We start from the raw sequence: 26,393 nt of genomic DNA on the forward strand, positions 1-26,393 counted from the left end.
GCAAGTTACTGATTATATTAAAGAGAAGTGGTGACCTCTGGAGGAAGGGAGGAGTTGTGAACAAGGATGAGCATACAGGGGCTTCTAATGCGCTGGGCAAGGTTGTAGTTATCAATCTGGTGGTCTGTACATGAGGGTTTGTTATTTGTTAAGCTATTTGACATACTCTTTAGTATGACTGACACATTTAAACAAATATGGAAAACAAACCAACCAGAAGCTGAGCCTTAGAGAAGTGAAATAACTGCCCAATCAAGGCGTTTTAGCTAGTGCTTGGCAGAGGGGTGGTGGTAATCCCCATCTCACGCTTTTTATAACACAAATGTCCCACAGGAAGGTGGAAATCTAGAATACAGGATTTCAGAAAGCAAATGGGCCTTACAGGCACTTAGCACAACCAACCACAAGCAACCATGATTTGGAGGAAAATTTCATGTTTCCCCAGGGCAATTCTTTAGTCAGTGTGAACAAACTCCAGTTTCTTTAGTCTCCACTCTTCATCAATCTGTTCTGCATCTCTGAGCAGATATTCATATTCATATTCCTCTGAAAATACCATGCTCAGAACTGAACACACTATGCAGTGTGTAGTCTCACTGGAGTGAAGCAGAGTAAATCTTTCTTCAGTCTAAATCAAAGACATTCTGAGACTTGGAGAACAGTCTCTAAACCTACACCCCAGTCTTTCTGAGAGTGATGATGACGGTCAGACCATCACTGTGCTGGGTGTTCCCTAGGAATGTTGCATGTCTAGCCCAGGCCAGAGTGGTGACTGACTGTAGGCTGGAAAAAGTGGTCCTGATTCCAGTTCTGCCAATACCAATCCATGTGACCTTGAACAATTGGCTTCACCTGTCTGGGCCTGGTCTTCTTCTCTGTAAGATGAAGGAGTAGTCTCTAAGCTCACATATGCTTCAGGGCAAATGCTGATGTACAGACTGTAGGGCCAGGTTGCTTGGGTTCACATCCCAAATTTGCATGCAAGCTGTGTAACTTTGAGCAAGTTCCTAAGCTCATATTAAAATGGGACTAGTAATAATAATACCTACCTTGTATTTTTTTCTTGTAGGGTGCTGGGTGGGGGATTAAATGAGTCAATACATATAAAACACTTATCACTGCATACTAAGCTTGGCTGGATCCACTACTGACTCCCAGTCTTAGCTGATCCCTTGAGAGAAATTCTGAACAACACCCAGCTTTGTCAGCTTTGTAATGATTTGTTCACTGGGATAAACATATACTTTGAAATCTTTTGGTAAGCTTATACCTTCAATCTTGCTTATCTTTCAGGAATTATTGGATGTGGATACTTTGATCCTTGTAGAAGTTTCAAGCCTCAAGTATGTGAGATGATTGTGAATTTAGTCTCAGTGGGCAGAGTGCTGTGGCAATGGACTAAGGTACAGAATGGTTTGTTGTCAATAATTTTTAAAATGGCAACTGTTATTCAGCCCTAGTTCTCACCTCATGGCTCATTAAGTTATCATAATATCATATATAGTGGTGTTTTTTAGAAAAGACAAATTACGTGCTCAAATAGATTTATGACACCTTTTCCTTCCAGGGAGCAAAAGATCTGACTAAATGATGCTTTCCATATGTATGAGATGTTACTGTAAACGAGACATGACATCCAAGACAAAGTAGAATTTTGCTGAAATGAGAACACTGCATTTCCACTTGTTACTTTGATTTGTAAATCTTTATTTGTATTATCTGTCTCCCTCCACCAAACTATGGCAGACACTCAAATGCTTATTGACTGACTTAATACATGATTTCCAGATATTCTCAGCCAACTAGGATTTAAAGTCTAATTTGTGTGTTTCTCTGAGCTGGAGCATGAGTTAGTAAATGGATGGAAGTGTTCTTAACAAAAATTGGCTAGATTTGCATACACAAGTCAGTGTCCTAAGTAAAGCTCAGCAAACCTGCAGCTGTCCTCAGATGACTTAAGGCAGTACTCATGAAAAGGCAATTAAGTGTAGGTATGACATAAAAATGAGGTTGATATATTTGACAAAAAGTCATGAAGGAGATAAGGATTAGTTGTCATAATTCACTACACATCCATTAGGCTGATTACACACATGTGGGCAGGCACTTGTCTCCTGGGAAACCTGGAGTGTGCCAGCCTGTCAGATTCCTGGGTAGACTGGGGATTTCTAGATACGGAATCATCCGAAGAGGAATTTGGGGGTTTCTTATGAGATGCTCTTCCACGCAGCCACCTTCCATGATGAGTGTGGGGCCCTGTTCCTTGCCAACACAGGGTCTTTGCATGTGCCATTGTACCCCTTTTTATTTATTTTTATTTTTTTTTATTTTTATTTTATTTATTTATTTTTTTCTTTTGAGACGGAGTCTTGCTCCGTCACCCAGGCTGGAGTGCAGTGGCCAGATCTCAGCTCACTGCAAGCTCCGCCTCCCGGGTTTACGCCATTCTCCTGCCTCAGCCTCCCGAGTAGCTGGGACTACAGGCGCCCGCCACCTCGCCCGGCTAGTTTTTTGTATTTTTAGTAGAGACAGGGTTTCACCGTGTTAGCCAGGATGGTCTCGATCTCCTGACCTCGTGATCCGCCCGTCTCGGCCTCCCAAAGTGCTGGGATTACAGGCTTGAGCCACCGCGCCCAGCCTCCTGTACCCCTTTTTAAAGAAACTTGAAAATAAGTGGCAAGGACTGAGCATCTGAGATAGTTTTCTGTGGTAAGATACATGTGGTTTCCAACAGGACTATTGCTCAATTTACTGTGCTTATATACATAGTTCTCTGAAAAGCTTTGCCTTTTGCCAGTTTCTTTTGTTATTTGGATGTTTCCTGGCTCCATGTCCTCAGTGTCTTTTTTTAAATCTATTTAATCCATTCTACACAAGCTTTCATTCCCACTGTTCACGTCAAGATCACCAAAGACCTCGATCTTGCCACATCTCAAGGTTAATTTTCCTGTCCCTCTTACTTGACTTTTTAGCAGCATTTGACCTAAATGATCCCTCTAAATATTTTCTTCACTTGGCTTCAGAGGGTCCCCATATTCTTGGTTTTCTTCCTAGTGCACTGGCTTCCTCATTAAAGTCCCCCTTCTTCTTTCCCTCCTCTAAACACTGAAATGCATCTGGTCTCGATGCTGGGCCCTCTTCTCTATCTACGTTCTTTCCCTAGGTGGTCTCATCCAGTTTCGAGGCTTTAAACATCATCCCTGTGCTGATGACTTCAAAATGGATATCTCCATCCCAGGCCTCTCTGCCTGGCTCCAGGCCAATTTCTAACTGCTTAATAGACATCAGTGTTTGATGTCTGATACTCATCTCAAAGTCACCATGTCCAAACAGAACTCTTAAGTGTCCTTAAATATGATCCTCCCTCAAACTTCTGCGTCTCAGTAGCAACACCAGTTATCCTCCTTCTTAGGTTAAAATTACTGGGCTCCATCCTTGATTTATGTCTTCCTCATGGCCTACATCCAGTCCATCAGCAAATATCAGTGACCTCCCCTTCAAAATCTACCCCAAAGCCGAGCCCTCCTTGCCATCCTCACATGACCACCCTGATAAGTGCTCCCATCACTTGTCCCCTGGACCATGCAGTAACTTCCTAACCAATCTCCTTGCTTTCTTCTTGCTCTCTTGGAGTCTGTTCTTTTCACAGTCCTAGATGATATTTTTAAAAAAGTAAACCAGAAATCTTTATTCCTTCTTAAAACCACCAGTAGACTCCCAGTTCCACTTATAATGTCAGCAGACTCCAGTTACTTCCCTTGCCTGCTATCATCCTGCTCCAGCCGAGTGGCCCTGCTCACCATTCCTTGAGCACCCCAGGTTTATTGCACTGCTGGTCACCATACTTTGGCTCATTCTCATCACTCTTACCTTCAGAGGGACTGTCTCCAGTCATCCTCTGAAGTGACTGCCCTTGTCCCTATCCTACTCATTATCTGTCTCCTGGCCCTGATTTTTTTTTTTAAAAACCATGGCTTCTATCATTACTTGCTTATTTACATATATATTTGTTCCCCATTCATTCTCAGGCTCCCCAACCACTAGAATAAAAGCCCCCTTGATGACAGCAGAGTTAGCTGTCCTCTGTTTACCAGTATGTCTTCTTAAGAACCAGGGAGGTGCTCAGTCATTGAAAAATGAAGGCATCTTCCTCTTCTGCCCACCTCTACATAAGCAGCCTTCTTTGTGTCTTTTCTTCAGATCTCCCATCTTCACAAAGCACTCTTTTAATCCATTCATGCCTTGTCTATCAGCTCACCTTTATATTACTTTATATAGTTTTAAGGCAGAAGCAGTTGAGAAACGAAAGAAGGTGATGAAAAGTAGAGGGAAATATTAGAAGAGAAGGAAAGAAGCAGGTTAACAAATAATGAGAAGAGGAAGGAAAGAAAGGAATGTTTTTTTTACAGATTCTCTTTAATGACTGCCTCAGTTACCAATGGCTGCCATCATGGCTGGAGTGTTTTATCATAAAAAAAGCAATATTCACATAACCTTACCCTTTGGGTATTTTTGCATATTTGTAATATAACTATATGTTTTATATTTTAGTGAGTAGGATGAACATTTTAGCTTGCAATGGAACTGAGCACAGAGGGAAGTTGATAGGCAATTGATAAAATACGCTTCTTTTCTTTTCGTCTCCCCATGCTACTTGCTGCTTTAACTAGCACTGGGAATTAGCCTGTAAAAATTACAAACTCAATAGGGTAATTTTTCAGTATAGAAAGGGCTTAATTTATGAACAGATGCTAAAGAAAGCATCTGCTTTGCTGAAATAGGTGTATGGGGAGTTTATATCACCAGAATTATCATTATTTTCACTTTCAAAAATGATGCTAATGATATCAATTATAATCTTTATACATGACCATCAATGTGTTCCATATCTAGAGTATCTCGAGGTTATCCCTTAATGGGTATCTCTCTGGGTAAGAATGTGGTATTGTTACAGCTTTGCGTTTTTATGTTCTAGAAGTTGGTAGAAATAGTAAATTAGCATAGAATACATTCTCTGTGCTCAAACAGAAAAAACATCTATTACTATACACATAGCTGCATGTCAGACTTGCCTGTCCACTTATTATGGATATACAGATATACAAAGACTGTTGACTGAGTTTGGATCCATACAGCAAAATCCAGGTTATGATATGCAGATATGTTTATGGAAATCCTAACACATGAAGGACCCTAATCAAAGCAATTTATAGAAGATAGCCATTATTAACTTTAAAAGTGAACATTGTTCTTACCTGCATGACACCCAACTCACGTTCAGTTTTTTGTTATGTTATGACATATTTCCATATGTATACTACCAATGATTAGAGATGATTATTCCCACAATTCATATAGTTCTTAAGAACTCGGGGGAAGTGACTCGCTCAAAGCCAACTGATGGTGGTAGAACAAGGTCTTGGAACCTGCATCCAGTGCATTGGTCTTGAATCCATCCTATCCAAGAGCTTATGGTCTTTTAAATCCTAAGTTGGTTTATTTATGATTTTTTTTCTGTCCGTGTTGTCACAAAATATGAACTTAATCTTGATTTATTTACTCAGCAGATTTTATCTAAAATAGGATTTGTGAGACAGTTCTAAAAATAATTCTACTTTTAGTTGTATCTGAAAACTAATTGAGAGTATTTCATTCTTTCGTCTCTAGGTGAAGATGCTGCCAACTCCTTCTAAATTTCATTACATCTTCAATCTTCGAGATCTTTCCAGAATTTGGCAAGGAATGTTGACCATAAAAGCTGAGGAGTGCACTTCAATCCCTACTCTCCTGTCCCTTTTCAAACATGAGTGCAACAGAGTAATTGCGGACAGGTGCATATTGCGGCTCTTGAGTTTAAATGTATGACCTGAGAAGTTTATGCTACTTGCTTAATTTTTTTTTTTTTTTTTTTTTTTTTGAGATGGAGTTTTGCTGTTGTTGCCCAGTCTGGAGTGCAATGGTGCGATCTCAGCTCACCACAACCTCTGCCTCCTGGGTTCAAGCGATTCTCCAACTGCGGCCTCCCAAGTAGCTGGGATCACAGGCATGTGCTACCATGGCCGGTTATTTATTTATTTTTTGTATTTTTAGTAGAGATGGGATTTCTCCATGTTGGTCAGGCTGGTCTTGAACTCCTGACCTCAGGTGTTCCGCCCGTCTCGCTGGGATTACAGGCATCAGCCATCCTGCCCAGCCGGTTATTTCTCACATTATCTACTAGGATAAGTAGAGTAAGGAGCATTGTCGTCATTTGCTGTGGGGCTTGTGAAGCATTGATGGCAGTCTCTCACCTGCCTACTGCCTTAAGAAAATGCTCTGCCGATTTATTCGAGCATGACTTCAACAATACATCTTTATAAATCACCAGATCATCAGAGTTGATAACATTTGGAGGCACATTTTCATTGTATATATTTTCTACAAAGTGTGAGCTCTTTGTAGGTTTTATGTGGGGAAATCTGGTTTCATCCCTTTAAAGTGAAACAATCTCATTAAAGTTAAATTCAGTCATCTTTTGGAGCCTCCATTCCCTCATCTATAAACCATGGATGATAATGCCAGTTTCACAAAGTTATAAAGTGTCTACCATGCCTCACACAAGGGTGATACTTGTCAAATGTTACTCCCCTTTGTCCTCTCTTCCCTCTGTGATATTGTCGATCTGAAAAGGTCCTTTGTGCACCGAATCCACCAACCCAGAAAGAGGATGCTCGTCCACTACCGACCATCACTTCTGCACCCCTATCACAAGTTTTAGGGACCTTTGATCTCACCTAAGTGATTCATCTGTATTTTCTATAAGTAGTGCAGTTAATGTTATAACTTTCTTGGATGGGGTTATGCCCTTCTTATCAAAAGGCAGAACATATTGTTTCCCTGTCCTACATTGAGAAGGTCCGGGGTGGGACTGAGAAGAGGCAAAGGGACATGTTCAGTTAGAAAAGATGCTTTCATATTTCACATTCTTACTACTACATTTTCCTTTCAGATTTGTAACTCCTGAAGATGAGCAGTGGTTTAACACACATCTTATTCGTGCAGTTGAAGAAAACATTGGCTCTGATGCAGCGTCGTGCATTCTTCCTGAACCATACTTTGTGGATTTTCTCCGTGAGATGCCAGAACCAACTGGCGATGAACCTGAAGACACTGTGTTTGAAGTACCCAAAATATATGAATTGGTATTTATTTTCATCTCTTTAAAGAGGTTTTCAGATCGCTCACCTAACTAGATCTTTCTCTCTGCACCAGAGTCCCACCATGGAGTTGCTATAATTCCAGCACTTTGGGAGGCTGAGGTGGGAGGATCGCTTGAGCCCAGGAGTTTGAGAGCAGCCTAGGCAACACAGTGAGACTCTGTCTCTACAAAAAATAAGAAGAATTAGCTGGGTGTGGTGGCATGCTCCTGTACTCCCAATTACTCAGCAGGTGGAGGTGGAAGGATTACTTGAGCCCAGGAGTTCGAGATTGCAATGAGCTGTGATTGTGTCACTGCACTCTAGCCTGGGTGACAGAATGAGACCCTGTCTCAAAAACAGAGAGAGAGAGAGTGAGTTCAGTAAGACGACAAAGCATTTATAAATATGAAATAACTATACTCTATACCTATACCAAGGGTTGGCAAATTATAGTTTCTGGGCCAGATCCAGCCAGCCCACTGCCTGTTTAATTTTATTAGACTTACTAGCTAAGAAGGATATTTATTTATTTATTTATTTATTTATTTTGAGATGGAATCTCTCTCTGTCACCCAGGCTGGAGCGCTGTGGCATGAACTCCGCTCACTGCAACCTCCGCCTTCTGGGTTCAAGCAATTCTCCTGCCTCAACCTCCCAAGTAGCTGGGATTACAAGTGCTCTCCACCATGCCCGGCTAATTTTTTATATTTTTAGTACAGACGAGGTTTCACCATGTTGGCCCTGTGATTACAGGTGCCCGCTACCATGCCCGGCTACTTTGTTGTATTGTTAGTAGAGATGAGGTTTTACCATGTTGGTCAGGCTGGTTTTAAACTCCTGACCTCAAGTGATCCACCCATCTCGGCCTCCCAAAGTTCTGGAATGACAGGTGTGAGTCACCGTCCCCAGCTGATTTTTCATTTTTAAATAGTTACCAAAAAATAAAAAATCAAAAAAAGAACAATATTGTGTGACATGTAAAAATTATATAGAATTCAAATTTCAGTGTTCATAAATAAGGTTTCATTGAAACACCCATTGGTTTAAATATTGGCCATAGCTGCTTTTGCACTACAATGGCAGGGGTGAGTAGAGACTGAATGGGCCATAAAGCCTAAAATATTTACTATCTTGCCCTTTACAGAAAAAATTTACCAACACTTGCCAACAATCACAAGATAGAAAATATAAAAGTATTTCATTTAAAGTCAGGAAACAACAGATGCTGGAGAGGATGTGGAGAAATAGGAACGCTTTTACACTGTTGGTGGGACTGTAAACTAGTTCAACCATTGTGGAAGACTGTGTGGCGATTCCTCAAGGATCTAGAACTAGAAATAGCATTTGACCCAGCCATCCCATTACTGGGCATATACCCAAAGGATTGTAAATCATGCTGCTATAAAGACACATGCACATGTATGTTTACTGCGGCACTCTTCACAATAGCAAAGACTTGGAACCAACCCAGATGTCCATCAATGACAGACTGGATTAAGAAAATGTGACACATATACACCATGGAATACTATGCAGCCATTAAAAAGGATGAGTTCATGTCCTTTGTAGGGACATGGATGCAGCTGGAAACCATCATTCTGAGCAAACTATCACAAGAACAGAAAACCAAGCACCTATGAGTTCAGTTCTCACTCATAGGTGGGAACTGAACAATGAGAACACTTGGACACAGGAAGGGGAACATCACACACTGGGGCCCGTTGTGCGGTGCAGGGGAGGGGGGAGGGATAGCATTAGGAGATATATCTAATGTAAATGACGAGTTAATGGGTGCAGCACACCAACATGGCACATGTATAGGTATGTAACAAACCTGCATGTTGTGCACATGTACCCTAGAACTTAAAGTATAATAAAAAAAAAAAAAAAAAAAAAAAAAATAAATAAATAAATACTTTCATTTAACAGCAACAAAAACATGTAGGAATTAACAGGACAAAACTTTACTTAACAGCAACTTGCCATTCTTTCTAAATTAATATATAGGTTTAATGGAATTTTAAACAAGATTTCAAAGGGACTTTAAAAACAGGGTTACATAATAAAGAAATCCTAAAGTGCATGTAGAGCCAGGTGAGGTGGTTTATGCCTGTAATACCCACGACTTAGGGAAACTGAAGTGGGAGGATTCAAAGAGCCAAGGAAGTCGAGGCTGCAGTGAGCTATGAGTGGGCCACTGCACTCCAGCCTGGGTGACAGAGTACCTTGACTCTAAAAATAAAAATAAAGTGTGTGTAGATCAAAGAATTAGATGGGGAGGAGCAATTTGCAAAACAAAGAAAGTGGGTGTGGATTTAATTCAGAACAACGAAGACTTGTGGATTTGACTCCGTAAATCATGTAAAACCTTTTTATATTTTTGAAAGCTGCAAACAATATTAAAAAATAAATAAAAACTAAGAAAAATATTTCCTGTATTAATGTGTGACATGGATAGGAGTTGGTAGGGAAAGGTCAGAAATGATTTTGCACTAGAAACCAACTAATACAGTTAAGTTTCAGGCCTTAGAAAATGGAAATAACTAAAAGTAGACTAATATGTGAGAAACCTCTGGCAATCCATAAAGTTTAAAAAAGATATATATATTTTAAAATTACTTTTGAGTGTCTTTACAATTGCTGCTTTAATACATATTTGGATCTTAAATACTATTTTTTTCTCTTTCTCCCCACCCATAGGTGCCATCCTTTGACTTTCTGGCTGAAAAACTCCAGTTTTACCAGAGACAGTTCAATGAAATCGTTAGAGGAACATCTCTTGATCTGGTGTTTTTTAAAGATGCAATGACTCATCTTATTAAGGTTCTAACTATTGCCTATTTGCTGATGTAAATAGATCATGTAAAAGCTTACTATATTTCAAAGATAATTTTTTTGAGAGAATAACTATATACTATCAGGTATCATATAGAAGACTGTACATAGGTTGGGTCAGTTCACCATCCCGGAAGACAAAGGCTTAATAGGAAACCCTTTATTTGAATCCATAATGGCAGCAAATGTCTTTCAAGGGCAAATAGATGGTTTTCTGTTCAGAGCTTTTGGCACACTGAGTCAACAAGAAAGTATGGAGAACCTTTAGAAAGTGTGGCGAACCCTGTGAAAAAATATACTTCCCTCAAATTCTATTTTCGATATTATGGGAATTCTGTTCCCCATGGAGGAAAAGATGTTGCTTTGAAAAGTGTCAGTGTTATGACTGACTTACAGATGATGGGACAGGGGTAAGGTTGATATACAGGACCCGTGAGAGAATAGAAGCCAGTTAGTGGTAACACCAAAAAGGGGTGTTTTCACACTAATCTATTCAACAGGTAATTATTGAGCATTCACTGCAGCTAGATCTTGGGGTTCTGAGATTCTATTCTGAGTGCAAAGCCATAAGTGGTTAATATATTTTAAAATATACTGATAGAATTTACACATACCAGGGTGTCGTTATTGATCCGCCAACTGTAAAACTTGTATTTTTAAAAAATTTTTGTTTAGTGGTGATAGGGAATTTAGTGATCCACCTAGACTTTCTCCCTAGTCGGTGACAATACTATAAAAGACAGTTTTTTAGCAATGCCTTCAATTGGCCTGCATAAAGATTTGAGCCACAATTTGAGTCTTATCCACTGAGGAAATCAACCATAGACAAGCAACACAAGACAAAAGGCTATCTCTCCAAGTTGGTTCCTAGAAACATCCTCCTATCCCACTGTGAATAGAATTGTGGTATTTAAAAAAAATCGTTGGCAGAGATATGATAGAGTTAGTATTCATTGTTGAGTTAGATGTCTACATGATTCAGTGTGTTAGGCTGATGAATAATAAAAAAAATTTCTAAACATTTCTTATATCTTCTGCAGATTGGGAAAAGCAGCTCCACTATCCATTGGGTCTAAAACTAATAAAACTGTACATGCGTGCACTCACATGAACACACACGCAGAATAGTTTTAAAATAGAAGGGAGTAAATCCAGTTTGTTCTGTTCTTCATGACGTAAATATAGATGGTCAAGGAAAGATTCAAGCTGAACAAATCAATATTAAACTTTAATTTAAAAAATTCTGACATAGACCATTAACAAGGAAAAAGTCTAATATTGTCTAGAAACATATAATCAAAACTTGGACTCATTTAGTGCAAGAAAATATAAACATCCACATCCTTTTTTCAAATAAGCACTTTTTAAATCTCAAAACAGATTTCACGAATAATTCGAACATCGTGTGGAAATGCATTGCTGGTGGGTGTTGGTGGTTCCGGAAAACAAAGTCTTTCAAGATTGGCCTCTTTTATTGCTGGCTATCAAATATTCCAGATAACATTAACCAGGTAGGATGAAATAAAATACAATATGTTTTTCTATAGTTAATTTCTCTAAGGTTAAATGTTTACTTTAGAAAAAAAGGACACACAACAGTTTTCTGTATTTCTTTTTAAAGTAAACTTTAAGTATTATATATACAAGAATATTTACACAAGTGTCACAGAGTAAATACACCTATGTAGCCAGTCTACAGATGAAGAAATAAAACAGTACTTGTACCCCAGAGGTGCCCCCGTGTTACGTTGCAGTCATTACCCTCCCAAGGGAAACAATATTCAAAGCGTAAGCCCATTGATTAGTCTTGCCTAGTTTTGAATTTTGTATCAATTGAATCATACAGGATTTGCTCTTTGCATCCCATTTCTATTATTGCGTTGTTTGTGAGATTCATCCGTGATGTTACATGTAGTAAGAGTTGTTCTTTCTTTTTGCTGCATGATCTTCCACTTAATCAGATGCTACCACAATCTATTTATCTGTTGTACTCTTGATAAACATTTGGTTTGGGGCAAATAGAGCTACTGTAAATATTCTTGTATGTGTCTGAGTATACACCTAGAGTTAAAATTCCTGGATGTAGGGTATCTGTATATTTAGCTTTAGTTGATCTGTGTAGTAGTTTTCCCATGTGGTTGTACCAATTTACACTTCCACCAACATGCCGTAAGAGTTTCAGTTGCTCCGCATCCTTGCCCCCACTTGGCATTGTGTGTCTTTTTCATTTTAGCAATTCTTTTTTTTTTTTTTTTTTTTTTTGAGGTGGAGTCTTGCTCTGTCGCCCAGGCTGGAGTGCATTGGCGCAATCTCGGCTCACTGCAACCTCCACCTCCCAGGTTCAAGCGATTGTCCTGCCTCAGCTCCCGAGTGCGCCACCATGCCCAGCCAATTTTTGTAGTTTTAGTAGAGACGGGGTTTCACCATGTTCGCCAGGCCTCTCTTGAACTCCTGACCTCAAGTGATCGACCCGCCTCAGCCTCCCAAAATTACAGGCGTGAGCCACCACTCCTGGCCAATTTTGGCAATTCTGTGTGTGCAGTGGTAGCTCACTGTGGTTTTGGTTTGCATTTCCCAGATGGCTAATGATGTTGAGCACCTTTTCATCTCTCACTGACCATTTGGATAGGCTCTTTTGTGAATTAGAAAAGCCCTTTCTCCATTTTGTTTTTCAGTTTGGTTGCGATTCTTTCTTACTGTCTGTTAGGAATTCTATATGTGTTTTGGATATAAAGGGTGTATATTGCAAATATCTTCTCTCAGTTATTGATTTGCCTGTTCGTTCTCTTAGCGGATCTTAATTTTAATGAAATACCCTTTTTTTTTTTTCTATTTAGTGCTCTTTTGTGTTATATTTTAAAATCTTTGTTTACCCTAAGGGCACATAGATATTTTCCTATGATTTTCTTAACGTTTACACATAAAATTTACTACTTTCACATTTAGTTCTATAACCGACCTAGAATTCATTTTCTTATAATGTCTGATGTAGGAGTTGTGATCATTATTTTCAATATTGATAGCCAGTTGATCCAGCTCCATTGATTAAAAAGATCATCTTTTCCCTGCCACATCACAGTGTCATTTTTTGTCTTAAGTCATCTGATCATATACGTGACTATATAGTCTCCTCCACTGGTTTTCTTATCTATCTTTGCATCATTACCCACTGTATTAATTGCTGTAGCTTCTTTAATATATATATTTACATTTAACATATGTATATTTGGTAGTGTCAGATCTCTAACTTTGTTGTTGTTCTTCAAAATGTCTTGTCCATTTGACTTTTTATTTCCATATAAAATTTAGATCACTTTGCCAATTTATAAACAAACACACAAATCATTCTGCTGCCAAACAAATGAAAAATAAAAATTGAACAAAATGCAATTTCTGAGTATTTTAAAAACATAAAACATCAAATAAGTAGATATTAATTTAATTTTACTTCAAAAAATTAAATTAGTTGTCAACATTTAAAAATCGGGAGGTTTTCATATTTTAGAAAAGTGTATTTCTGACTTTTTTTTGAAATAATTGGAAGATCTGGCAACCTAGGGCCTACACACCCAGGTAGCAGAGCTCAGGAGTAGCTGCCTCCTTGGATGGGACATACAATCCTCCAATCCATAGACCCCACCAGCACTGCTTCCCTCACTGGCATTATCTGTCTGATTCCTGTAGGCATCTAAATTTGTGATCCTGAGATAGGTGGTGTTGCACTCATTATAGTTAGGAATGACAGAGGCTTAAATTTAAGGCAAATTTGTTCACTATATTTTCTTAATTTCTGTATTCTTGATACCCTGGCATCTGAGACCCTGCTTACTGGGGAGAGACTGACCCTTCCAGGGTAACCAATTCTTAGAGATTCAAACAACTCCTCCAGAAGAATACTTTTCATATGCAAACCAACCAATTCAGAGTCCTTACTCCCAACCACCACCTCTATCTGGTGGGTGTGTAGTGGCATCTCACGGTGGATTAGGATATTCCTCTGCCCTAATCACCCCAGGGCAACATACCAGTCACCAAGGGAGAGCTCCTATGCCCCAGAGGCTGCTGAAATTATTCAAACTAGCCAATCCTTATTCTGCTTACCTGCCTTGCCTTTTCATGGAAACCACAATAAAGGCTCTTGCCTGTGTTTTCCCATCACTCCTTGTGCCTCCTGATTGACTCTGGTGTTTCCCCATGTCACCCTACCTAGCATGTCAAGCCCCCTCCTGTTTCTAGGGTTCCTTGAGTATAAACATCTTCCTTCATGACAGTCGTTCCTGTGTCTTTGTGTCTTACCACACTTGATTACAACAAATTCTGGATACATTTTATAACAGCAGATAAAGTGGGAATAGAGAGGAAGACTCAGCAGGGACAGTTTAAAGTATGCAGGATTAATAGGACTTAGTAACTGACCCAATATGCAGGAAGAGGAGGAAAGAACAGGAAGGCCAGCGTGACACTCTTGAATTCTCTAGTGGTACAGTTGTGTGCCCCATAAGGACATTTTGGTCAACAACAGACAATGTATATGATGGTGGTCCCATGAGATTATAATGGAGCTACCCTATACAGGAGTAGCATTTTAAAAATCTTTTATACTGTATTCTTACTGTACATTTTCTATGTTTAGGTAGATACACAAATATGGACAATTGCATTAGAATTGCCTACAGTATTCAGTGCAATAGCATGTTGTTCAGGTTTGTAGCTTAGGAGCAATAGGCCATTCCATATAGCCTAGGTGTGTGTAGGTATACTCTGTGCTGTTTTGTATCAGTCAGTTTTTGCATTGTTATGAATACCTGAGACTGTGTAATTTATTTAAAAACAGGTTTGTTTTGGTTCAGGTTTCTGCAGGCTGTACAGGAAGTGTGGTGCTGGCACCTGCTTCTGGTGAGGGTCTCAGGAAGCTTTCAATCATGGTGGGAGGCAAAAGGGCAGCAGGTGGTCATATCATGATAGCTGGAGTGGGAGAGTCAGGGGGCAGGTCCCAGACTCCTTTAAACAACCAGATCTTATATGAACTCAGAGTTAGAACTCACTCATTACCAAGGGGATGGTGCTAAGCCACTCATAAGGGATCTGCCTCCATGACCCAAACACCTTCCACCAAGCCCCACCTCCAACATTGGGGGTTACATTTCAACACGAGATTTGGAGGGGACAAACATCCAAACTATATTATGTTCCCACAATTACAATGTTTTCTTTTTGTTTGTTTGTTTGTTTTTTGAGAAGAAGTCTCACTCTGTCACACAGGCTGGAGTGCAGTGGTGCGATCTCTGCTCACTGCAATCTCCACCTCCCAGGGTCAAGCAGTTATCTGCCTCAGCCTCCCGAGTAGCTGGGATTACAGGTGCCTACCACCATGCCTGGCTAATTTTTGTATTATTGGTAGAGACAGGGTTTCACCAGACTGGCCAGGATAGTCTTGAACTCCTGACCTTGTGATCCACCCGCCTCAGCCTCCCAAAGTGCTGGGATTACAGGCGTGAGCCACCAGGCCCGGCCACAGTGACAATATTTCTTAAGGATGCATTTATCATAATGTATCCCCATTGTTAAGCAATGCATGACTGTACTTACCACACTGCATTAAAAAAAGTACTTGTTCACATACATTTCTACCTCCTTCACTAAGCTGTAAGCTCCCTGAGAATGGACCACTGTAATATTTGTCTTTTTCATTTTCATTATTAAATGCTTAGTTTTAACCAATTCTGTAAAACGATGTGTTGAATAAATAAAAAAATGACCAGCTTTGGCCGGGCGTGGTGGCTCAAGCCTGTAATCCCAGCACTTTGGGAGGCCAAGACGGGCGGATCACGAGGTCAGGAGATCGAGACCATCCTGACTAACACGGTGAAACCCCGTCTCTACTAAAAAAATACAAAAAATTAGCCGGGTGAGATGGCGGGCGCCTGTAGTCCCAGCTACACGGGAGGCTGAGGCGAGAGAATGGCGTAAACCCGGGAGGCGGAGCTTGCAGTGAGCTGAGATCCGGCCACTGCACTCCAGCCTGGGCGACAGAGCGAGACTCCGTCTCAAAAAAAAAAAAATGACCAGCTTTGAAGGGTAAAGTGACAATTATAGTTCCGTACATTTGAGTCTGAGGTGTTGCAGAACAGTTTCCATAGATAATAAGACTCATGGATGTGGAGTTCAGGAGAGGATTCTAGTTCTTGCAATAGGAATATAGACGTCTCAGTAGAGGGAACCCTTTTACGGTCATGGGGAGTATGAATAGGGTGCATCATGGAAAGAAAAGATGGCTGTGGAAAGAACTCCGTGGTCTCCCAACATAGAGAAAGGGAACTTGCAATTGGGAGTGAGAAGAAGAGGCAAGACAGAGAGGAGGAAATCCAGAGGGGTTTTCAGAAACTAAGCAGGTAGATAATTAATCTGCAAATGCTGGCTGGGTGCCCTGGCTCACGTCTGTAATCCCAACACTTTCGGAGGCCGAGGCAGGCAGATCACCTGAGGTGAGGAGTTCGAGACTAGCTGGCCAACATGGTGAAACCCCATCTCTACTAAAAATACCAAAAAAATTAGCTGGGCATGGTGGCAGGCACCTGTAATCCCAGCTACTCAAGAGGCTGAGGCAGGAGAATCGCTTGTACCCTGAAGGTGGAGATTGCAGTGAGCCAAGATCACGCCTTTGCACTCCAGCCTGGGCAAGAAGAGTGAAACTCTGTCTCAAAAAAAAAAAAAAAAATCTGAAAATGTTAAGGCATGAAAAGTGGCAGCTGATAGTCAACATGATAAAACTTTCAGTGGAGTGGATGGGCACACAAGCCACATTGCATTAGGAAGAGAAGAAGCACAGAGAACACTTTTGGAAAACTTGAAAGAAAGAAACAAGAGAGGTCAGGATCTGGACAAGGGGTGTGTGGTGACTGTCTCCATGTGCAATATATAACAGTCAGTCTAATTCTTTAAAAAATCAGCCAAATTGACATCTTTAACTGATCAGTTCAGAGACTGGCCAGTCAGTGAGAGGATTACTTTGACAGCATCAGGCCACTAGATCTTTCTGGTTCCAGTGCTCATAGTCTTTCTGTGAGACCCATGGCCTACTTCCTATTACTTGCATTGTAACACCTCTTTCCAGTGAGGATTACCTTTTAGTCCTTGTCATTAGCTTACCCATGAAGATTTACATACAACATTTCAGATAATGTCTGCTTTCTTTTTACACATCTCATCACCTCTGGTAGCACATACATTATTCAAAACAGAGTAAACCAAAAAACAAAGACCAAGATCTTTTCATTCCATAATCTGTAACCATCTAACATTTCTATTATTTATACCATATTGCATAATGCATCTTTTTCTGTGGGTTTTCTTTGTACCTAGCCACTTAATGAGCTGTACAAATTACCACTATATACAATTTATCATTAATTTTATTCATAACTTATTGTGACTTTTTCGCCAAACCAAACTCATCCAAATTTCAGATGAGTTTTAGATATTGTACATATATTTACTCAGACAGAATTTGTTGCTGAGGACAATCAGATTGCAGGGACTAAAAGTTCATTTCTCTGTTCCCACTTACGCTTCATGGATCACTTTTGGTAAATTCCCTGATTCTCACTTCTCAACTTAAACAAAACTTACTTGTTTTGAATGGTAATATATCATTCTCTAGCTCTAATCTCTGTATTTTCTAGCAGGCACCATTACTTAGTATCTATGAGCAGGTACAGATTATGCTCTAATAATCATGGGCTATTATTGTGTTTTGGGATAAATTATGACTATGGTTTTGTTGTTGTTGTTGTTTGATTGTTTGTTTGTTTTGAGACGGAGTCTTGCTCTGTCACCCAGGCTGGAGTGCAGTGGTGTGATCTCGGCTCACTGTAACCTCTGCCTCCTGGGTTCAGGCGATTCTCCTGCCTCAGCCTCCCAAGTAGCTGGGATTATAGGCACACACCACATGCCTGGCTAATTTTTTTGTATTTTTTTAGTGGAGATGGGGTTTCACCATGTTCCGCCTCGGCCTCCCAAAGTGCTGGGATTACAGGTGTGAGCCACTGCACCCAGCCGACTATGTATTTTTCAACCTAAAAATTTTCTATCACTTTTCTTCTTAGGTCTTACAATGTGACTAATCTAACAGATGATTTAAAATCTTTGTACAAAGTTGCTGGTGCTGATGGAAAAGGCATCACTTTCATCTTTACTGACAATGAAATAAAAGATGAGGCATTTCTAGAATACCTTAACAACTTGCTATCTTCAGGGGAGGTAAGTCTCAAAAGTAGCAAAAAAGCCCATATTGTAAATATATAAATTATATTGGAATAGAAAAAGCAGCAGCCTTTTGAAAGTGAGGCTGTTTAGTACATTTTTGATTGTAGACATGGTTAATATATGAGATTTAGTAGATTTTCTGAAGTTCCTGTGAAATGAATGCTGCCCGTCTCCAGATGCTTTGTTTAATTTTGAACATGGTTCCTTACTTGTCTCTTCAATCTTCACTTTGGTCTTATAATTTATTTTAGGAGAAGCAAAGTATCTGTCTGTCTATCTACATACTAGTGAGGAGTATAGAATGGTTGAAAGAGTTCTGTTAGTTGTAAATGGATGTCTGCACCACCACTTCCGAAACCGCTTGTATCAGCACTTCCATGAGCCCTCACATCTTCAGTACTTTGTTAGAAAGACTCACCAGACTCAGCATATACAGGTCAAGCATCTCAAATCCAAAAATCTGGAATCCAAAATGCTCCGAAATCTGAAACATTTTGAGCACTGACATGATGCTCAAAGGACATGCTCGTTATTGGAGCATGTTAGATTTCAGATTTTTGGATTTGGGGGTGCTCAACCAGTAAGTAAAATGCAAACATTCCAAAATCTGAAAAAAATCTGAAATCTGAAACACTGTTGTCCCAAGCGTTTTGAATAAGGGATGCTCAACATATAGTTATACTCATGGTGGAGATTTATTGCAGCAACACAGTAAGGATGCAGAGCCAGATCAGTAGAGAGGAAGACTCGTCTTGTGGAGTAATTGATGTACCAGGAACATGGAACTGATGTTCCAGCTTCCTATGCTTTTGCCAAGGGGCCATACAGAATGTCCTCTCCATCCAATGTGAAGGGCAGTAACATATGCACTGTGTTTCTGTTCAGGAAGCACACTTGAGATTCAGAGTCCAGTGGGTTTTCTTTAGGGTTGGTCATTAGTCACTTCCTGCCTAGCTACAACTACCAAAGTTCCAGATTCCTAGAAGGAAAGCAGATAGATGTTTACCATATATCACAAGGTTTGTGTAAACAGTCTAGTTGGCACTGCAAAACAACCTTATCAATTACTAATGGAGGAGACATTCCAAAAGCTAAGTTCCCTGATAACAGCCCAGGGTCAACTCTGCAAGCACACCCTTCTCAAGATTAAGCCTGCTGTGTTAACTCTTCCCTGCACCATGGTGTACAGATGCTTAATGGTGCAAAAATTAGTTAAGTATTTTGGAGTCAGAGTTGATTAGACTGACTCTGAGTCAAAGTACGGAGGGCACCCATGGACATCTTAAGGAGGTGATTGAGTGGTGGTGGAGATGGCTTTTTGGTGATAGCTATTGGAGCACAAGAAAACACAATTAGTTCTTGATCGAGCTGCTCAATAAAAAGTTGCAGTCTTGATAATCTCTGGCAAATCAGATTTGACAGTGGAGATGCTGAAAGAAAATATGAAATAAGATGACGTGCAAATTAAAAAAGGGACTGGACTTTGTCAGTGAATTGACTGTGGAGAACTCTTAAATACAGAACACGTCCTTGTCCATTCCTTAAAGATCTCCAATTTGTTTGCACGAGATGAGATGGATGAAATCACCCAAGGTCTGATTTCAGTGATGAAGAGGGAACTGCCTCGCCATCCTCCTACCTTTGATAATTTGTATGAATACTTCATTTCAAGATCAAGGAAGAACTTACATGTTGTTCTCTGCTTTTCTCCAGTGAGTTTTTATTTTTATTTATATCTACGTAGAAAGAGTTCCTTATTTAAAGATACTTAGTTTACCTTCTCTGATTAGATAATGATCTTAGAAATTAATATTTTTACATTGAATTAAAATTAACACTTTTGTACCGCACAATCTCCATTGACCAAATTCTCATTTCCAGCATAATTTAAAATATTCATATTATTAAAAAATATTGCATAACCTGAAATTTTCATTAATTACCTAGAGACATGGGTTGTTTGAATTGTAAGGGACTTGGTGATGTAACCTCGTCCAGCTCCACCTCCCATGTAGACATATCAGCTTTACTAAAATGTCCCTGAGGTAGGTTTGAAAATCTCTATCTCATCGTGCTACCCAATATAGTAGCCATTAGGCATATATGGTTACTTAAGTTTTGATTAATTAGCCCCGTTTCTACTTACTATTTGGTTTATTTTTTATTTATTTTTATTTTTTTATTTATTTTTATTTTTTTATTTTTTTTTGAGACGGAGTCTCGCTCTGTCACCCAAGTTGGAGTTCACTGGCCAGATCTCAGCTCACTGCAAGCTCCGCCTCCCAGGTTCACGCCATTCTCCTGCCTCAGCCTCCCGAGTAGCTGGGGCTACAGGCGCCCGCCACCACGCCCGGCTAGTTTTTTGTATTTTTTAGTAGAGACGGGGTTTCACCGTGTTAGCCAGGATGGTCTCGATCTCCTGACCTTGTGATCCGCCCGCCTCAGCCTCCCAAAGTGCTGGGATTACAGGTTTGAGCCACCGCGCCCGGCCATTTTTTAAAATTTATTATTATTATTATTATACTTTAAGTTCTAGGGTACATGTGCATAACGTGCAGGTTTGTTACGTATGTATACTTGTGCCATGTTGGTGTGCTGCACCCATCAACTCGTCAGCACCCATCAACTCGTCATTTACATCAGGTATAACTCCCAATGCAATTGGTTTATTTTTGATACAGGGTCTTGCTCTGCTGCCTAGGCTGAAGTGCAGTGGCATGATCATGGCTCACTGCAGCGTCAGCCTCCCAGGCTCAAGCCACCCTCTCACCTTAGACTCCCAAGTAGCTGGGACTGCAAGCATGTGCCACCATGCCCAGTTAATTTTTGTATTTTTTGTAGACACGGGGTTTTGCCATGTTGCCCGGGCTGGTCTGCAATTCCTGAACTCAAGGGATTCACCCGCCTGGGCCTCCCAAAGTGCTGGGATTACAGGCATGAGCCACCACGCCTGGCTTTGCTCCATTCCTAGTGCTTAGTAGTCCTGTGTGGCTAATAGCTACCACACTGGAAAGCGTATATATAAAGCATTTTTTTTTTTTTGAGATGGAGTCTTGCTCTGTTGCCCAGGCTGGAGTGCAGTGGTACAATCTCCACTCACTGCAAGCTCTGCCTCCCGGGTTCATGCCATTCTCCTGCCTCAGCCGCCCGTGTAGCTGGGACTACAGGCGCCCGCCACCACGCCTGGCTAATTTTTTGTATTTTTAGTAGAGACAGAGTTTCACCGTGTTAGCTAGGATGGTCTCGATCTCCTGACCTCATGATCCACCCACCTCGGCCTCCCAAAGAGCTGGGATTACAGGCGTGAGCCACCATGCCCAGCCCATATAAAGCATTTTTATTATCACTTAAAGTTCTATTGACAGCTCTGCTCTGGGGACTCTCACTAATTTATAAGGCAGCCTGCTTCATTCTTGGATAGTCTAATTGCCAAAAGGCTCTTATTTATAATCAATAGAATTTTGTCTCTGTAATTTTCTGATTCTAATTCTGCCCTATACAATGAACCCAATCCCTCTTCCATGTAAAGTTTTTCAGATGTTTGGAGAAGGTTTTTGCAAGGCTGTCTAAGTTGTTTCTTTTTTAGACCAAACATCTGTTCCTGCAGCTGTTCTCACTTGTCCCAGTGTTCATGCCTTTTGCTGTCCTGGCGCTCTCTCTCAAAGTGTTCTAGTTTATCAGTTTCATCTTAAAGGAGAGTTCCTAGAATTGAATGCAATAATGTAGATGTAGTCCCAGGACAGGGAAGAGTGTAGAGTGTATTTCCTCCCTTCATCGGAACATTCAATTTATATATGATTGCGGCCCAAGAAGATTCATTTTCAAATTGGTGATGTCACTCTGTTGGGTCAGACTGCAGAAATCTGTCTCTGGCTGACTTATAACCCCTCCGTGTTTCTAATGTTTGTTGACTTTGCTATCAATAGGTTGGTGAGAAGTTCCGTGCCCGTTCTTTGAAATTTCCTGGCTTGATATCAGGTTGCACTATGGACTGGTTCAGCCGCTGGCCGAGGGAGGCTCTGACTGCTGTGGCCTCCTACTTCCTTTCAGACTATAATATTGTCTGCTCTAGTGAAATTAAAAGACAAGTTGTAGAAACAATGGGCCTGTTTCATGACATGGTTTCAGAGAGCTGTGAAAGTTATTTCCAAAGGTAAGTGATATTACATGAGCAGCATCGCTATGGAACCACAGCATGTACTCCCAAGAGGAATGCATTGTAACATCCAGCAGAAGACTCTTCCTATTGATTGAGCATGAGGTCCTAGCTGCATTTTTAGATCTTTCTTCCTTTGATTTTCTAGTGATTATATATGAAGAGATGGCAAGGAAACAAGATTTAAAAACGAACTAGTATCCACACTTAAATACCTTTTTATCCTCCAAACCTCAAAGTAACAGATACTTAATGAATTGCTTTATTTCATCTGCTTAATTTTGTTTTGAAAATGACTTAGCTAATTCATCACCACTGTTTAAAATTAGTTTCTTATTCAAATGCATTATTTATTTTGATTAAAGAAGTACACTGTTTCTAATGTTTCTTTATTGCCTTATGTTGAGGGAGTATTTAGAATTTCTATTTGCATTACTCAGTCTTACCAATGTTTCTATGCCAGATAACTATGAAACAAAATATTAACTGACTACGGGAAAACCACTCACTAAAAGTAGCAATGACGTGTTCATTATGTGAAAGCTGGTGTCAACTATGCAAAAACACAGCTTTTTTCCCCGCAAAGCATAACAGTCACTGTATAAGACTGACAAATGGGCCAGCATGGATCCCCAGAAAGGCTAGGCCTGTTTTTCTGCATAGAGAGTTCGGGTAACACTTTCATTGATTCTCTCTGGCTGACTTATAACCCCTCTGTGTTTCTAATGTTTGTTGACTTTGCTATCAACAGGTTGGTGAGAAGTTCCATGCCCGTTCTTTGAAATTCCTGCTTTGAAATTCCTGTTCTTTGAGGTTCCTGCTTCACAAAAGTTTGTTTATTCCATACCTTTTTCTTTACTTAAAACCATTCCCAGACCACCCTTTTAAATAATTCCAGATAATATCTCCCAAATTCTCTTGGCAAATCAGTGTGTATTAATTCTTACTGTTAAGAAGATTTTCTTTCTATTTGAACTCCTCCTGCTAATGTCATCTGTGGAGATAAACTTTTACCTTTGTGCAGCTACAAAAAATCTGTTTCTTTGAAAATTTGGGTATATTTTTCAATTTTTTATATGTTCTTAGGTTGTTGAAGTTTATTCTGAATGTAATATTTTTGTAACACTTTAATGATAGTCACATATATGCCCAAGATCTTTAAAAAAAACTTAAAAACATTAAAAATCTTCAAAACTACAAAAGTTTAAATTAATATAAAAGGTTAAATAATTTTATAGTACGTGAAGAGCCCTTTTTTCGCTTGAGCTTCTTCTGTATAAAATTATACCTTTTGTAATAAAGCCCACAATAAACTGGACATCTGGATCAAGTGCGGTTGCCTTGATTTCAAGGCCAATCCAGTGAACTGGGGAGACATTGGTTTTTGCTTCTGTAAACCCACCCAGCTGATCCAGCAGTGAAGAGACTGTAGCAAATATCACTTGAATGAAAATGGATCACACCACAAATTCATTTCAACCACTTATCCCTAATATTTGTCCAGAACCTTAAAGTTTTGCACTGTTGACACCAACTTTCACATAGGGTGTTAATGTATGCGATTTTATTTGATCTTCACAAAATTCTGGGAGAAGTAGAGCAGATATTCTTTTCTCAGTTTTCCAGATGAGGAAACAGAGTTGGAGTTAAGGGTGAAGTCAAAGACCCTCTCAGGGTCAAAACAGTCAGACAGATTTAGCCCTCTTTCCACTTCACCTCTGGGAAACCATGCTCAAATCCTGTCTTCCTGCGAGTGAATCACTCTACAGGATCACACTGATTTCCCTTGGGAAAGGTGTCATTTTATGGGTGTATCCACAGTGATTGAAATGGTCCTTTTAATGTTGGCTTTCAGATACCGTCGAAGAGCACATGTGACTCCCAAATCGTACCTCTCATTTATAAATGGTTATAAAAACATTTATGCTGAAAAGGTGAAATTCATTAATGAACAAGCTGAACGTATGAATATTGGTAAGAGGAATGGAATGGAATGGGATGGAATGGAAATAGGGTTTGTTTGATAGGGATCTCAGTATTTTGTTTGGTGGACATTTTGTTTGAAAATGAAATACTCACTTTGTTAGTAGTAGACAATTTTAAAGGATGCCCTTGAGGGTTTTTTGACCTGTCAGGAAACTCTGAACAGAAGAAAATCTAAACAGAAGTGGCCCATTTTCTCTGTAGAACCATTTCTCCTGGCTCTTTCAACTCTGGGTCCCCTGTGCTGAGTCACTGAGCCATTGCTGGCAGATGGGGACAAGCCAGCTTTTGGGAATGAACAACAATTTCAGTTTTTGGTTTCACTTTGATTTGCCTTGATTTGTATAAACATTGCCATGTTAATGTTCCCTACATTGCTAATAAAGAAAAAGGCAAAATAGAAACAAAAACAAATAAAAACAAAAAGAGATTGTGTACCTAAGCAAGAGTTTTCCAAGTGTCTGGTATATGTAGTATAACTAGCAAAAGTAAACATTGGAACAGATTATATGTCCAGAAAGTACGTGGCCCAAACAATCTAAAGCACCTTAGTTCTTATTTTACAAGTTCTAAATAAAACTTGAGGGGCTGGGTGTGGTGGCTCTCGCCTCTAATTCCAGTACTTTGAGAGGCCATAGACGAGCGGATCACTTGAGCCCAGGAGTTCAAGAGCAGCCTGGGCAACATGGTGAAACCCTGTCTCTACAAAAATATAAAAATTAGTCAGGCATCGTGGTGGCGCATGCCTGTACACCCAGCTACTTGGGAGGCTGAGGTGGGAGGATCACTTGAGCCCAGGAGGTCAAGGCTGCAGTGAGCTGAGATTGCACCACTACACTCCAGCCTAGGTGACAAAGTGGGACCCTGTCTCAAGAAAAAAACAAAACAAAAACCACTGGGTCACATAGCATAACTGAGCGCCAAGGTCTGTGAAGTCATAGCAATGAGAGAAGACTGTAAAAGAAGACTTCTTCTGCGGTTTTCTCATGATTCATCTTCTTGCAGCTTTCCTATATGCTGCTTTAGATCAGTAGTGTGCTGGAGCCAACTCATAGTGGCTTTTGAGAGCACAATGTTAAATTTTTAGGAATTTTGTGATCTGCTTGTTAAAAGGAACTTTTATTAAAAATTAACTCATGTATACTTACAATTAAACAAATTGGATTTAAAATAAAGACAATAAATGCTCAAACTCATCGCTTCTTAGTTTTACTCTTTTTTTTTTTCCTTTGAGACAGTTTTGCTCTGTTGCCCAGGCTGGAGTGCAATGGCGTGATCTCTGTTCACTGCAACCTCTGCCTCCCAGGTTCAAGTGATTCTCCTGCTTCAGCCTCCCAAGTAGCTGGGATTACAGGCATGCACCACCACGCCCAGCTTATTTTGTATTTTTAGTAGAGACAGGGTTTTGCCATGTTGGCCAGGCTGGTTTCCAGCTGACCTCAGGTGATCCACCCACCTCGGCCTCCCAAAGTGCTGGGATTACAGGGGTGAGCCACCACACCCTAGCCTACTCTACTTTCTTATATTAATGTTCTTGAGGTTATTTACTTCTGTCTGTGTGGTAGGAATATTGCATAATAGTGTGGTACTGAGAATCTTTTGGTAGCTTGAAATCAGCCTTGGTGAGAGTGTTTACACTACAGAAATTGGACAATATAAAATGAGGGCTTCCCCTTCTCCGAGTGACCCAGATTTAAATATTTACCAACATCCCAGTACCTAGAACCCATTGGAATATGAGCCATTCAGTTAACCAGTTCTTTTTCTCTACACAGCTAAAAGTTGCAAAGTCTGTTACATAAATTTTCATATTTTCATTTTTATAGCAAAGAGAACCACAAAAATGTTAATGTATTTTCTATCTCATTTGCCACCTCAGCTGCAATATGATTCAAAGGCAAAAAATGATAGCAAAAACTGTTTACAAAGCCAAAGAGAGCATAAATTTGTCAAATAAGTATCTTGGCTGAACTAAT

At 40.0% G+C, this 26,393-nt stretch overlaps 1 protein-coding gene across 3 annotated transcripts in view; it reads left to right on the top strand.

Annotated features, from left to right (window-relative positions):
* The window catches only part of DNAH8 (dynein axonemal heavy chain 8), a 332,681-nt gene that overhangs the window by 186,746 nt on the left and 119,542 nt on the right, over positions 1–26,393 (top strand). For all 3 annotated transcript variants that reach the window (XM_010389720.2, XM_030929346.1, XM_010389721.2), the window contains 9 exons: positions 1,294–1,403; positions 5,668–5,831; positions 6,989–7,181; positions 9,879–10,001; positions 11,394–11,524; positions 18,119–18,272; positions 19,826–19,990; positions 22,205–22,431; positions 24,290–24,408. In XM_010389720.2, coding sequence (XP_010388022.2) covers positions 1,294–1,403; positions 5,668–5,831; positions 6,989–7,181; positions 9,879–10,001; positions 11,394–11,524; positions 18,119–18,272; positions 19,826–19,990; positions 22,205–22,431; positions 24,290–24,408 — 1,386 coding nt within the window. The remainder of the gene's footprint in view (positions 1–1,293; positions 1,404–5,667; positions 5,832–6,988; positions 7,182–9,878; positions 10,002–11,393; positions 11,525–18,118; positions 18,273–19,825; positions 19,991–22,204; positions 22,432–24,289; positions 24,409–26,393) is intronic.

This window comes from Rhinopithecus roxellana, chromosome 4 (genome assembly GCF_007565055.1).
Source record: "Rhinopithecus roxellana isolate Shanxi Qingling chromosome 4, ASM756505v1, whole genome shotgun sequence".
Classification (NCBI taxonomy): domain Eukaryota; kingdom Metazoa; phylum Chordata; class Mammalia; order Primates; family Cercopithecidae; genus Rhinopithecus; species Rhinopithecus roxellana.